The 11,782-nt window shown below is 53.3% G+C and overlaps 4 protein-coding genes across 4 annotated transcripts; 3 read left to right on the top strand and 1 right to left on the bottom strand.

Moving 5' to 3' along the window:
- Nucleotides 1–71: 71 nt before the first annotated feature.
- On the top strand, nt 72–1,122 carry MAM_05893 (uncharacterized protein; the record flags this gene model as incomplete). The annotated part of the gene is made up of 2 exons (XM_040824691.1): nt 72–456; nt 512–1,122. The coding sequence occupies 2 exons, from the start codon at nt 72–74 to the stop codon at nt 1,120–1,122; spliced, it is 996 nt and encodes a 331-aa protein (XP_040677373.1).
- Nucleotides 1,123–3,547: 2,425 nt separating this feature from the next.
- On the top strand, nt 3,548–6,112 carry MAM_05892 (Cytoskeleton-associated protein, Gly-rich domain protein; the record flags this gene model as incomplete). Its single annotated transcript, XM_040824690.1, has 2 exons — nt 3,548–4,017; nt 4,129–6,112. The coding sequence occupies 2 exons, from the start codon at nt 3,548–3,550 to the stop codon at nt 6,110–6,112; spliced, it is 2,454 nt and encodes an 817-aa protein (XP_040677372.1).
- Nucleotides 6,113–7,908: 1,796 nt separating this feature from the next.
- Nucleotides 7,909–9,348, top strand: MAM_05891 (protein mitochondrial targeting protein (Mas1); the record flags this gene model as incomplete). Its single annotated transcript, XM_040824689.1, has 4 exons — nt 7,909–7,941; nt 8,013–8,082; nt 8,148–8,969; nt 9,032–9,348. 4 exons carry the CDS (start codon nt 7,909–7,911, stop codon nt 9,346–9,348), a joined length of 1,242 nt encoding a protein of 413 aa, XP_040677371.1.
- Nucleotides 9,349–9,869: 521 nt separating this feature from the next.
- Nucleotides 9,870–11,654, bottom strand: MAM_05890 (tRNA methyltransferase; the record flags this gene model as incomplete). The annotated part of the gene is made up of 3 exons (XM_040824688.1): nt 9,870–10,311; nt 10,364–11,053; nt 11,128–11,654. 3 exons carry the CDS (start codon nt 11,652–11,654, stop codon nt 9,870–9,872), a joined length of 1,659 nt encoding a protein of 552 aa, XP_040677370.1.
- Between the last annotated feature and the right edge of the window lie 128 nt (nt 11,655–11,782).

The following is an 11,782-nucleotide window of genomic DNA, read 5'->3' as shown; positions in this document are numbered from 1 at the left end:
TGCTGTACCGTGTCAACAAGCGCATCCGGCATGCATGGGACAGCATCTATGCTTCCAAATATATCGCCGCCATGAGGTGGACAGAAGCTTTTTGGTCATTCTGTCGCGATGAACGGGTGCATCTGGCCACCATTGGCCTCGCAACGTTTGGCCTTGTCCGCACGATAACTGCCGTCTTGACCATCGTTCGCGATGGCAACGAAATTCCACCAAAAGAACCCAAAACTCAATACATCACTCAGGAAACGGAAGATGCTCTCAAGCTCGATACTTTGGAAAAGCTGTTGATGCATCCAAACTTTTCCGTCAGGGAAGTCGCTACCAAGATATTGTGCGATAGAGCCATCAACGACGATGAAACTCTCTTTATGCTTCTTTATGGAATAACTCGGCCAGACTACGAAGAGCGTATGAGATGCCTTCGAGCTCTTGCTCTGCTGACTGGACAGACCATGGGTGCGTACAGGTCGACCTTGTGTCAATATTTGTAGTATCAAGCTAATTCTTGTAGGTCTTGATGGTCTAAGACAGCTGAATAACAGCAAGGCGTACTCGGCATTGGTGAGGTCGCTGGAACTGAGTCTTGAAGATGTAGAACTTCCAGACTTGACTAATAATCACTGGGACGAATATTATCTCCGTGACATGGCCGAGAGATTTTGCCTCATGTTCGTCCACGAGCTCATCAGCAAATATGGGAGCAATGCACTTATCAAGGCCAAGTTTGTGGAAAAGTGGCTTGCAAAACAGAAATGGGGGGACGATCCGGCTGTGCGCCGCCACAATTTCAAGGCATATATGGACCTTAAAGACAATAGGCTCGTGGAAATTGTTGACCGAATAAAACATTCCAAGAGAGGTTTGAAGGCTTTGGAAGAGGCTGGTTTGATCGAAGTTTCCAGGAGGCGGATTGGAACGCCGGATATCATTATGGAGATTGAAGAGGAAATTCACGGGCAAACCCACGCTTCCACGAACCGAATTCGAAGACCCATGCGAGAGACTTCTGTGGAGGAGCAGCGGCTTCGACGCCAACACCGCGAAGCGATGGTCCTCAATGATGGTACGAGACCTCTCGGAAGAGAAGACATCATAGAAAGGGACCATGAATCGACAACATGAAATGAGTGGTACAGCGGCTTGAATCTAAGCATTTCACCACCTGATGATGACCTTGAGCATTGGCAAATCATCTTTCAACCTGACGTATCAGGCATACTCCCTCCGAGACATCTACCGGACCATCAATATGGAGGCTTCGCAGGACAGCATTGAAGCGTCCAGCGCCGTATGATTGCTTGAGTGGCACGGTCCTCGAGCTGCAGCGGATTCCTGCGCCAGAATACGGGCAATATGCGGGGTTTCCATGCGGTGATGGCGAATGAAGCGCAAACACATGCTTGTCTCGTGGTCACCAAAGCCTTGGCTTCTGTTGGAGTCCCGATCGGTGGCTTGGCTTCTCTTGTACGAGTCTCGATCCGTGGATTCGGGACCTGAATCGCTGGGTAAACACTAGATGGAGTGACACGGTAGTACTGGGAAATGCCCAAGGTTTGTCGCTGGATGTGAACATGTTGTTGGAACAGCGAAAAAAAAAGGGCTATTCGGGCACCAACCAAGCGTATCAAGTTTGGTATTTGCCAGTGCAGTTGCATGGCAGCGCAGATCATTGTCAGCATAATACTAGTAGTAGTAGTATTGGTATCTTTTCCTTCTTTACATTCGAAGTGTCTCGCAGTACTTTGAATGTAGGAGACCTCCGATCACGCCTTGCGCGAGAGCCTCCCTGCACGTTGAAAGCACCTGCCTGCAACGGACAACTCCCGTTTGTTGGTACCACATATCAATTGCCAGGTTCCCTGGGAGTTAAGGTCAATGGCCCCTTGAAACGTGATTATTCGTGCACTTCTTCCCATGTCGTCTCAAGTCTATCCGTTTGAATTTTGTCGGCGGATGACGGTCCCGTGGAAAAACAGCATTTTTTATTGCGTGAAGCACTCAATTGAATTTGTACGAAGAGACCAAATGATGGGGTGGAAAGTGCGTTGGCACGTCGACATGCAAGCAACAAAAGTTTTTGCTTGTTGTCGTGACTGACACGTTGATTGGACGGCGGGTTGGACTCGGCTGGCCCACTCACGGACCCATGGGCGTTGGGGTCCGCAGGACGTGCCAACACCGGCAAACACCGAGTACGGACATGAGTACTGTGTACTTGGGCACGTAAGTACTTGAGGACGGAGTACGTGCTCTGAAGTAGTTCGCTAACCACTTCCTGAGTGGTCCAAGCGGTGGCGTCATCCCTCTGCTGAGCCTGAGTGCTCATTGCTCAACGTCGTTGCTGCGTATTACTCGGCTGGTCCTCCACGGGGCAACAAGCTGGCCACGACGACGTCTTGGACCCTATCAATTAGCTCCATCCCATGTCGTTGCAGCTGGTGCCAGTCTGGAGCCATCAATAAATGGAGGAGTGGCGGCTAAAAAGTGCCTAGGTGCTCTGCTCCGCAGTGCTAGTATCAATTGATTGGTGCTTGCAGTACGGAGTGCTCCGAACCTCCACTAATAAATCACACCGTACGTACTGAAGGACCTACCTAGGTACCTAGGTACTTATACGTACTTACATGGGTTGACGACCAGCACCAGCACTGGACAACTGGAGACCACATGTCAGTCAACTGGCGCCATTGACCAGCCATAATCGACGAGCTTCACAGCCTCACAGCCTCCAGTGGCACCCCTCGCCAGCAGTCAACCAGGTATATTCACGGACCTGGCTTGTTTCATCTGTTAGTTACGTATTCATCAGTCTTGCCTGGTGTTTTGTTTCCATGTTGGCGTATGCATCTGTGCTTTTCTGCGCCTTCGTGTCGTCGTCTCCCTGCCCTTATCGCCAACTTTTTTTCTTCCTGCACATGGCAGCATCGCCGTATTCAGTGTTCTCAGTCTTCCCCTCTTCGCCCGCCTTTTAATTAGCAGCCGACCATTTGGATTTTGGCCTGCAGTGCGTGTTCAGTGTTTCCATCACTTCATATCCTCGCTCTTTTTTTCGGTCAACGCGGTCCCTTCTCCCGCTCCGCCATCTGCGCTACCGAGTCCAAAAAAAAATTACCTTACTTTGTTTGCCGGTCTATACTGGCCGCGGGAGGGGCCAGGGGCGATATACGGCTCAGGTGTGCTCAGCAAATTTCATTATGCTTACGAGACAGACTATTTTGGCTTATTTTGTTCCCCGTCCCGCGTCCCGGCTCTAACTGGGGAATAGTGAACTTGAGACCTAGGTTTGTGCCCGGTGTACAGAAGCCAAGCGTCGACGGCGTTTTCGAGCAAACAAGCCAGACGACGACATCTCCCAGCGTATTCAGTTGTTCCAGAATACGGCGTGGAGCATTCGGGCCTAATAGGGCCGACAAAAAGCGGGCACCGGCTCACTTCGTGTTGTTGTAGAACCAACACGGCAGGCGCAACTTCCTGTTGGGAGCATCGAGTAGGGGGCTTGGCAGAACCGGCAGCCAATCTTGGCCCGATTCGGCCGTCTGCTTTCGCGATGGCTTCTACCACCACCACCACCACCACCTTCTCCTCCACGTCGACCAGAGCATTGCGCTCGAGACCATCATCATCACGACTACGTGGTCCCGCCTCGTTTGTCTCGACCCCCAATTTGAATACTTTATTTGTTGCCCAGTCCAAATTGCTGCCTCCAGGCCTGGGCTTATCGCGCAGGACGTCTCTCGCTGCTCTTACCCCCTCTTCGTTGGCCAGCATACCCGATGTCAGCGAGAGTTACGCCCTCGATACTGTACTGAGCGATTCCTCGTCAATCATGGCGCCCGCGACCCCTGGCCGTCAATTGGCCGAAGATCTCGTCGTTGGAGATGCTGTAGACGTCCCCGGTGGCATGCACGGTACTGTTCGCTTCGTTGGTGCCGTTCAGGGGAAAAAAGGCACCTTTGCCGGTGTCGAACTTCATCAAGACTTTGTCGCGAGAGGCAAGAATAATGGCGACGTGGATGGGTATGCTTGCTTTCTTAGACCTCCCATCAAGCTCAATGTTTCTTCCCCTCCCCCTTTTTCACAAGAAGAGCATCCAAGGTGACGTCGCTAACTTGTCGCTACTCTCAACAGTGTCTCGTATTTCACCACCTCAACCCCAGGCGCTGGCATCTTTGTTCCGGTCGTAAAAGCGTCCCGTCGGGGATCTCCCACCGGCTCGTTCCCCATGACCCCAACTGCAAGCACTAACGGACGAACCAACGGGACACACTATACGCCGCCAGGCTTACCCAAGTTCAGCGCCTCTATCGGACCTGGCGCCAGGGCACCCAGTCCCGGGCCCAAAAGACCACCCAGAACATCCCTTCCAAGGCCTGATTCCCCGGTACGGCGGACTCAAATGACCCCTGTCCCTCGTCCTTCGATCGGTACGCCGGCCCCCCGGCCACCCGCAAGATATGGAAGTCCCACGAACAATGGCCGGTTCACTCAAAGCGTCCGGGGCACGGCGGGCGACCCAAACAAGAAACCATCTCGACTTGATCGCAAGCCAAGTATTAGTGGCCCGCGCAGTTCTTCGGCCCTAGGATCCATCTCAGGCTTTGAAGAAGAGTCAACGCCGTCGCTTCCTGGAAGCCCGCAACGTTTGAGGCCAAATGGGCTTGGTAATGCCGGGTCCATCATTAACTTGAGGCGCCCGGCGTCCCGAGCTAATGCCGCCAAGGAGGAAGAGATGGAACGCCTTCGATCCCAGCTTGAGGACCGTGACCGGCAGCTGAAAGATCAAGCTGCAACGTTGGCAGACATGGAGAGCAGCCTCGTTGAACTCCAAGGCCTGATCGAAAGCACCGATATGCCTGGGATGAAAAGGAACAGCCTTGACGACAAGGATTCTACTCAACTGCGAGTCATGCTGCGGGAGAAGAATGACAAGATCGCCATGCTCACGGCGGAATTTGACGCTCACCGGGCAGACCTCCGCAGCACCATTGACACGTTAGAAATGGCCAGCACAGAAACTGAACGAGTGTATGAGAAGCGTATCGAAGAGCTCATGGGAGATATTCGGGAGCTTGAGGCCAGGAATCTTGACGTTGATTCCGTCGCAAGCCAACTGAGACAGCTTGAAGAGCTTGTCCAAGAGCTCGAAGAAGGCTTGGAGGATGCTCGCCGTGGTGAGGCTGAAGCGAGAGGTGAGGCCGAGTTCTTGAGAGGTGAAGTAGAAAGAACCAAGACAGAGTTGCGACGAGCGCGTGAACAAAGCGCCTCTGGTGGCGGCGCTCCTCACGACGATAAGGGGGCGATGCTAAAAGAACTGGAGCAGAAAGAAGACGAGATCAGAGGACTAAAGGCCATCATTCACTCCCTCAGCAGAGACTCCATCGGGGACACCGAGGATCGAACGCCGACACAACGTCGCGGGTCTTTCATGAATGGTGCTGAAGACGGCGAGACGGCTCGTGCAAGTCTGGCGAGCCAGGTTGCGGAGCTCCAGTCGCTACTTGACAAGAAGAATGGCAGGGAGGAAGAGCTTGTACAGGAGCTAGAGGCTCTTCGCGGGGGCAACCTGGCAACGCAGACAAACTCGGGGCATCGCTCATCCCTGAGAGACTCGCGCGACACGGTCATTCCTGTCCGATCATATGAGCCCGTGTCCTCCGAGGTGAACCACAAGAGGGAGCCTAATCACAAGCGAGGTACTACTCTGGACTCGATGCATGAGAGCGACGCTTACTCAACAGCCACTGAGAATAGCACTCTCTGGTGCGAGATTTGCGAGACTAGCGGGCATGACATTCTAGCGTGCACAAACATGTTTGGTCCAGAGGGTGGCAAAGCTGCCAGCGACACGAAGACGGCCAAGGATGTCGTCCGCGAGGGCATGAAGCATCAAAACGCCCTTGGCATGAAGGACGCGCACCCGGCTCCGCTTTCGCCTGCAAAGCCCAGGGCAGCATTTCCTGCAGCACCTGCTATTAATATCCTCCCGAACCCGATGGAATCAGGGCCGCTGGCGGGCAAGGAAAGCGGGGTTGTCGATACGGAGAAGTGGTGTGCGGTGTGCGAGCGAGATGGCCATGATAGTGTTGACTGTCCGTTTGAGGATGCCTTTTAGGCCTCCGGCACGGTGTATGATGACTACTTTGACGAACAAGATGTGCATGCCTTTTGGAGTACAGTGGCGTAATGTCATCGCCCTACGAAGTGAGTGTGCATCGCTTCATGGAACGTTGCCTGGACAGTGCATCCGTTATCGAATGCCACCATGGCACCAGATGATTCTTTGTTGATGATGGAGCGCCCTTCCTGTGGCTTGGGCATAGAAACATAGTTTTGTAATCATGTACTTTTGTATAATATTTTTTTTTCTAAATGAGCGACGACGCTCAAGAATCCCGATTTTCTTGGTGATTTGTTGATCGGGCGAGCCGAACATTTGGTGTGCGCACTCGTGTTCCGACGGTGGCTCATGGAGGTCCGGTTAGCGCAAAGCCCGAAGTCAGCTGGATCACGGACGGAGGTCAATGAGATGCCGTGCGAAATTTTGACCCCTCAAGATATTGGTGTGTAGTCGTGTGTTGACTAGCAAAATCCCAAGACTGAAGATGGGCAGCCTGGCTCATTGATCGCGGGCGGCACATCAATCGCGGCTGCGAATTGCGATTCCGACCCGTCGGGGCCGCGAACGCAGAGAGAGGCCAGGGGATTCTCGAAGCGGACGGAACAAGGCAGAGCGCACTAAGAATAGCCCGAGCCGCGGGCGTCATGACCACGATTCAGCTGCTTCTTAGTCCAGGGGGTCACCAAACCCCGGGGCGCCAGTTGTTGATTACTTAAGTACTTAAGTAGGTACCTCCCTACTCATCAGTGTCATCACTTACTTCAAGTACTAAAGTACCTACCCAAGTACAGAGTCGGGTTGCATTGAATGGCCCTCCGAGCCTCGCGGTGTCGACGCAGGCGGGGGTGACGAGGCTGCAACTGTTAGTGCGTGACATCCGCGCATGTTTGTCAGAAGGCAGATAGCAAAGCCCAAATCGCGCCAAAAAAGATGTCCAAATGTGCAAAAAGGCCCTGAATACACTTCTATTACGACTTCAATGCACATAATCTTCATCCGGGACCACTTCATCGATGCCGCGTAGCTCTTGGCCGGGGTCTGTAGACTCTGGGCACACGTCTTGCATTATCAGCACCGCCACAGGCTCTACTTTCTTCGATAGATTTCCATGAGGCGCACAGCCTCCAGGGCGGACCCCTGCAGTGTCTTCCGGTCTCAGCGGTTGCTTGATTTTTTGAACTCCCAGTTTCGCATACTACTTTAGACCTGGTTTCTTTGTTGTTGTAGTCTCAGCTCGCTTCTCCCTTTATGCTCGAGTCCTCTTCTTAAACAGGCTGGAACAGGTCAGCGACTCTTCATCTTCAGGCACCACTTTGGCTCCTCCGTATTTCCGTCAGAGCAACACTGTTTGTTGCATAGCATTTCTCAAACGCCGTCCGCCTCTGGCAAATTTCTCAGAAAGGCGCCCCCCACCGACGACTATCAACACTTGGAACTCCCCGTCCTTCCTTATCTTGATTGATCACAGGGTACGTGTGCACAGTCAGTCACTACTTTCGCTGTCGCCTTTCTTCCCCTGTTTCCTCTCTCCTCTCATTTCTTGTCGGATATTTGCAGCACGAGACGACCCCTTGTTCAACAACTTGCCGTTGCGCCTGGTAATCCAACGAGATCTCCCGTCTTGCCTCTGTACATGTTGACTAATATTGATTGCCCTCTCTTCCAGCCAGGCTCGAAATAACTGCCATCGACTCCGAGTTGAACATTTCCCTTTGCGCCGCGACGAATCTCGACATATTTATTTGCCTTTTTCAAACGCCACTACGCGCTAGCTCCTCGAGCCGGTCACCATGTCAAGCGACGAATACTACGACGTCCTTGGGGTATGCCACCATGCATTTTGTGTCCGCTAAATGACTTTGAAAAGAAACCAATATCTAACCATTCCCTACAGATCAATCGTACCGCATCCGAGGCGGAAATCAAGAAGGCCTACAGACAGACGGCCTTGCGAAACCATCCCGGTATGTGACAACAATACTTCTTTGTGTCGTCCTCAATCCTTCCGTCTGTCTAATTAGCAACTCAGATAAAAACCCTGGCAACGCCGCAGCCGAAGCAAAATTCAAGCTTGCCACAGAGGCATATGAGGTACTTACCGACCCGCAGAAGCGATCCGTCTATGACCAGTATGGTAAAGAAGGCCTCAATGGCGCTGGTGGTGGCAGCGGCATGCCTGCCGAGGATCTCTTCGCTCAATTCTTCGGAGGCGGTGGTTTCGGTGGTATGGGAAACATGTTCGGCGGTGGCGGCAGTCGAGGTCCTCCCAAAGCTCGAACCATCCACCATACTCACAAGGTCTCACTCGAAGACATCTACCGAGGAAAGGTTTCCAAGCTCGCTCTGCAGAGATCCATCATCTGCCCCAAGTGCGATGGCCTTGGTGGCAAGAAGGGCGCCGTCAGCAAGTGTGCTGGCTGCGACGGCCACGGTATGAAGACCATGATGCGCCAGATGGGCCCCATGATTCAGCGCTTCCAGACTGTCTGCCCGGACTGTAACGGTGAAGGCGAGATCATCAGGGAGAAAGACCGTTGCAAGCAGTGCAACGGCAAAAAGACTGTTGTCGACAGAAAAGTCTTGCATGTCCACGTCGATAAGGGAGTACGTAGTGGCACCAAGGTCGAGTTCCGCGGGGAAGGTGATCAGGCCCCCGGCGTTCAGGCTGGCGACGTTGTTTTCGAGATTGAGCAGAAGCCTCATGCCCGATTCACGCGCAAGGATGATGATTTGCTTTACAAGTGCGAAATTGAGCTCGTCACCGCCTTGGCTGGTGGTACCATCTACATCGAGCATCTTGACGATCGCTGGCTTTCTATTGATATACTGCCTGGCGAGGCTATCGCTCCTGGTGTGTATTTCTTTTCCATGCGCAAGTTTTCAAGGCTGTGTGTATACTGACCTCTTTTTTAGATTCCATCAAGATGGTTCGGGGCCAGGGAATGCCATCGCACCGCCACCATGACTTCGGTAATCTGTACATCCACTTCAACGTCAAGTTCCCCGAGAAGAATTGGACTCAGGATGAGTCTGCTTTCGCTGCTCTCCAAAAGATTCTCCCGCAGCCGTCTGTCCAGAACATTCCTCCCGCAGAGGCCATGACCGAACCTGCCGATTTGGAAGATATGGATGGCCACTCGCAGAACCGAGTCTTTGGCAGCCCCGGCATGGATGAGGAAGATGAGGACGGTCACCCCGGCTCAGAGCGTGTCCAATGTGCTTCACAGTAACTTGCCGAGGAGATGAATCCTCGCACAGTTTTTGATTACATAAAAGTTGTTTACAGCAACCCGGGGACTATCTGACTTGCCATACCTGCGCTAAGAATAGGGAGGCCAAGATCACGGGCATTGCCGACATCGTAAACAAGGTATTATGAACACGGCGGTGTGTGTCGCTGTCGATTTGAATCACGCAGCACATGGTTTCCCACAATCTCTTCGATACCACACCGGGGAAAGAGCATAATCAGCAGTCGCGCGACCCGCTCACGCCTTCATGGGAGATGCAAAGCATGATTGGGAGGTGTCTGAAGCAAAGGCTGCGCTCTCAGTCGCCATTATTGTCGCAGAAGCCGTGAGCGTTTGGTCTGGTTGGTTGGCGTTTAGAGGATATAGATGATTCGACGAGTTTTGGTAGTTGCAGACTTAGACCATGCGTCACGTTGAACTCTGACTTTTCTTTTTTCTTTATCCAGTTGTATCGTGTAGAACTTACACAGTTTCATAGTATACGCACATATACACATCATCTACACCTCGGCAGGGGTAGCCTTCACCTCTGCACGGACTTCTGCAACAGAATCACTTCCCGCATCTTCACCATCGTCGCCGCCCCCTTCTCCTCCCTGTTTGCGCAAGTTTTCAACCACAAAAAACATGTTGCGAATTTCGGCTTCAGAAACTTGCGTCTCCGGGCCATCGAAACTCTGTCCGTGAATAGGTATTTCCACATCGGACGATAGCCGGTTTTCAGTCCGCGTGAGAGTGTAGGCGTGTAGACTCTTGGCCTGTACACCTTGACCTGGGTCCATGGCCACGACGAGCTTGGGGGCTGTCTCGTCTGAAGCAGGGGCGACGGCGATGTGGAGTGGATTGCAGGGAAGTTGGATGATGCCCGGGTTTTTGAGTTGGTTGTCCGGAGTAAGCTGCCATGTGAAAATAGCTTGCACGCTGATGGTCCTTGTCAGCGCACTGTGTCATGACAACAGAGCGGCATCTGGCTCGTCAAAGAGCGAGGACTTACTCTTGGCAGGTGGCGAGTACGTACGTGACGCCGCCTTGTTCGGGGTACACGAGCGACGTTAGGCCCGACACGGCGACTCGTGTCGTTTGCGGCGCAATCTCCCGCGCCAGGGCTAGCAGGTTTGTCTTGGAGAGGAGGCGGCCTGCTTTCCAGTCCCAGATGAAGAGCTCCTCGTCTCCGCCGCCGGAGACGAGGATGTCCTCTCTGCGCTGGGGGATCGTCATCTCGCTGACGAACTGTTTGTGTCCGAGGCAGAAGCCCTCGATGACGTGGGCCTGTGGGATGTACCGCGATACGCGGATGTGTTCGTCTCTGTCGGCTGTGAGGAGGTATTTCCTTCCTTGGGCCTCTGTGACGGCCAGCGACGTGAGCATGGACACGTGCCCTAGTAGGAGGGTTGATTCGAAGCTTGGTCCCTGGGGTTTCGGCGTTCCTTTGGCCCTCTCGAGCTCGAGCTGCTTGCGCTGGTGCTTGAGGGCTTCGAGGTTGCGCTTGGAGTGTACCGTGAACGTGTTGGCTGCGGGTTCGGCTGCTGGCGGCTCGGGGACGGGCGCGGTGTGAGGGGCGAGGCTGGATGGCGATGGGGGCGCCATGATGAGCGGGAGGGAGTAGACGTCGCCGAATTTGTCGGCGACGATGATTCGAGAGCCGGGCCCGGTGGCGATGGCGCTGGGCCGTTTGGGCATTGTTCTGGAGACGGGGTCAGTGTTTGTGTGTGTGTGCGTGTGTGTGTGAGGCGTCTCTTTTCTGGAATACAGACGTACCTTTGACTGAGCTGAGTTATTTGGCCCTCTCCGTCGTGCTGAAACACCCAGACGGACTTGTCGTGTCCTGACACGGCAATCAGATGTTTGCCGTCGTCTGTACACGTCATGAGCGTGATGAGAGGGCGGTCTACGACTCTTCCCATTCGCGACTTGTCGCCGTGGTTGTCACTCTTGTCTCTTGCTTTGCCCTTTTTGCCTCGATGGAGGGTAGTTTCTGCTTTGGTTGGGGCAGCGTCTCCCGCGGAACCGTTCACATCGCCGCCAACGACTTTCTGTCTCTTGGCTGGCGGCTCACTTTCTTCCTTGTCGGGGACATTTTCGGGTTCTGTGGTTGTTTTGGCCTCAATATTTGGCTCGGGCCTTGAGTCTCTTGCGCTGCTTGGCTTTTCTAAATCAGGGTGTTGCCATGTTGATATGTGTTTATGGTCTGAGACGTTGAATGAGTGAATCTTGCCGCCTCGTGTGGCGAAGAGGATGTTGCCTATCGTTTGAACTCGATTATACGGTATTGCCCTGAGACTCATTTCCAAGTACATACAATGAGACCGAAAATTGGCCCCATGAGTCTTGTTGCAGTTTTGTTCGGTTTTCCTCGACTTCAAGGTCTCAGATATAAAAGTGGTTAGTTATGCTGAAAGCTGACATGCAGAGA

Source organism: Metarhizium album (genome assembly GCF_000804445.1).
Source record: "Metarhizium album ARSEF 1941 chromosome Unknown scaffold_16, whole genome shotgun sequence".
NCBI classification, from domain to species: domain Eukaryota; kingdom Fungi; phylum Ascomycota; class Sordariomycetes; order Hypocreales; family Clavicipitaceae; genus Metarhizium; species Metarhizium album.
This window is presented reverse-complemented; position numbering and strand designations above follow the sequence as displayed.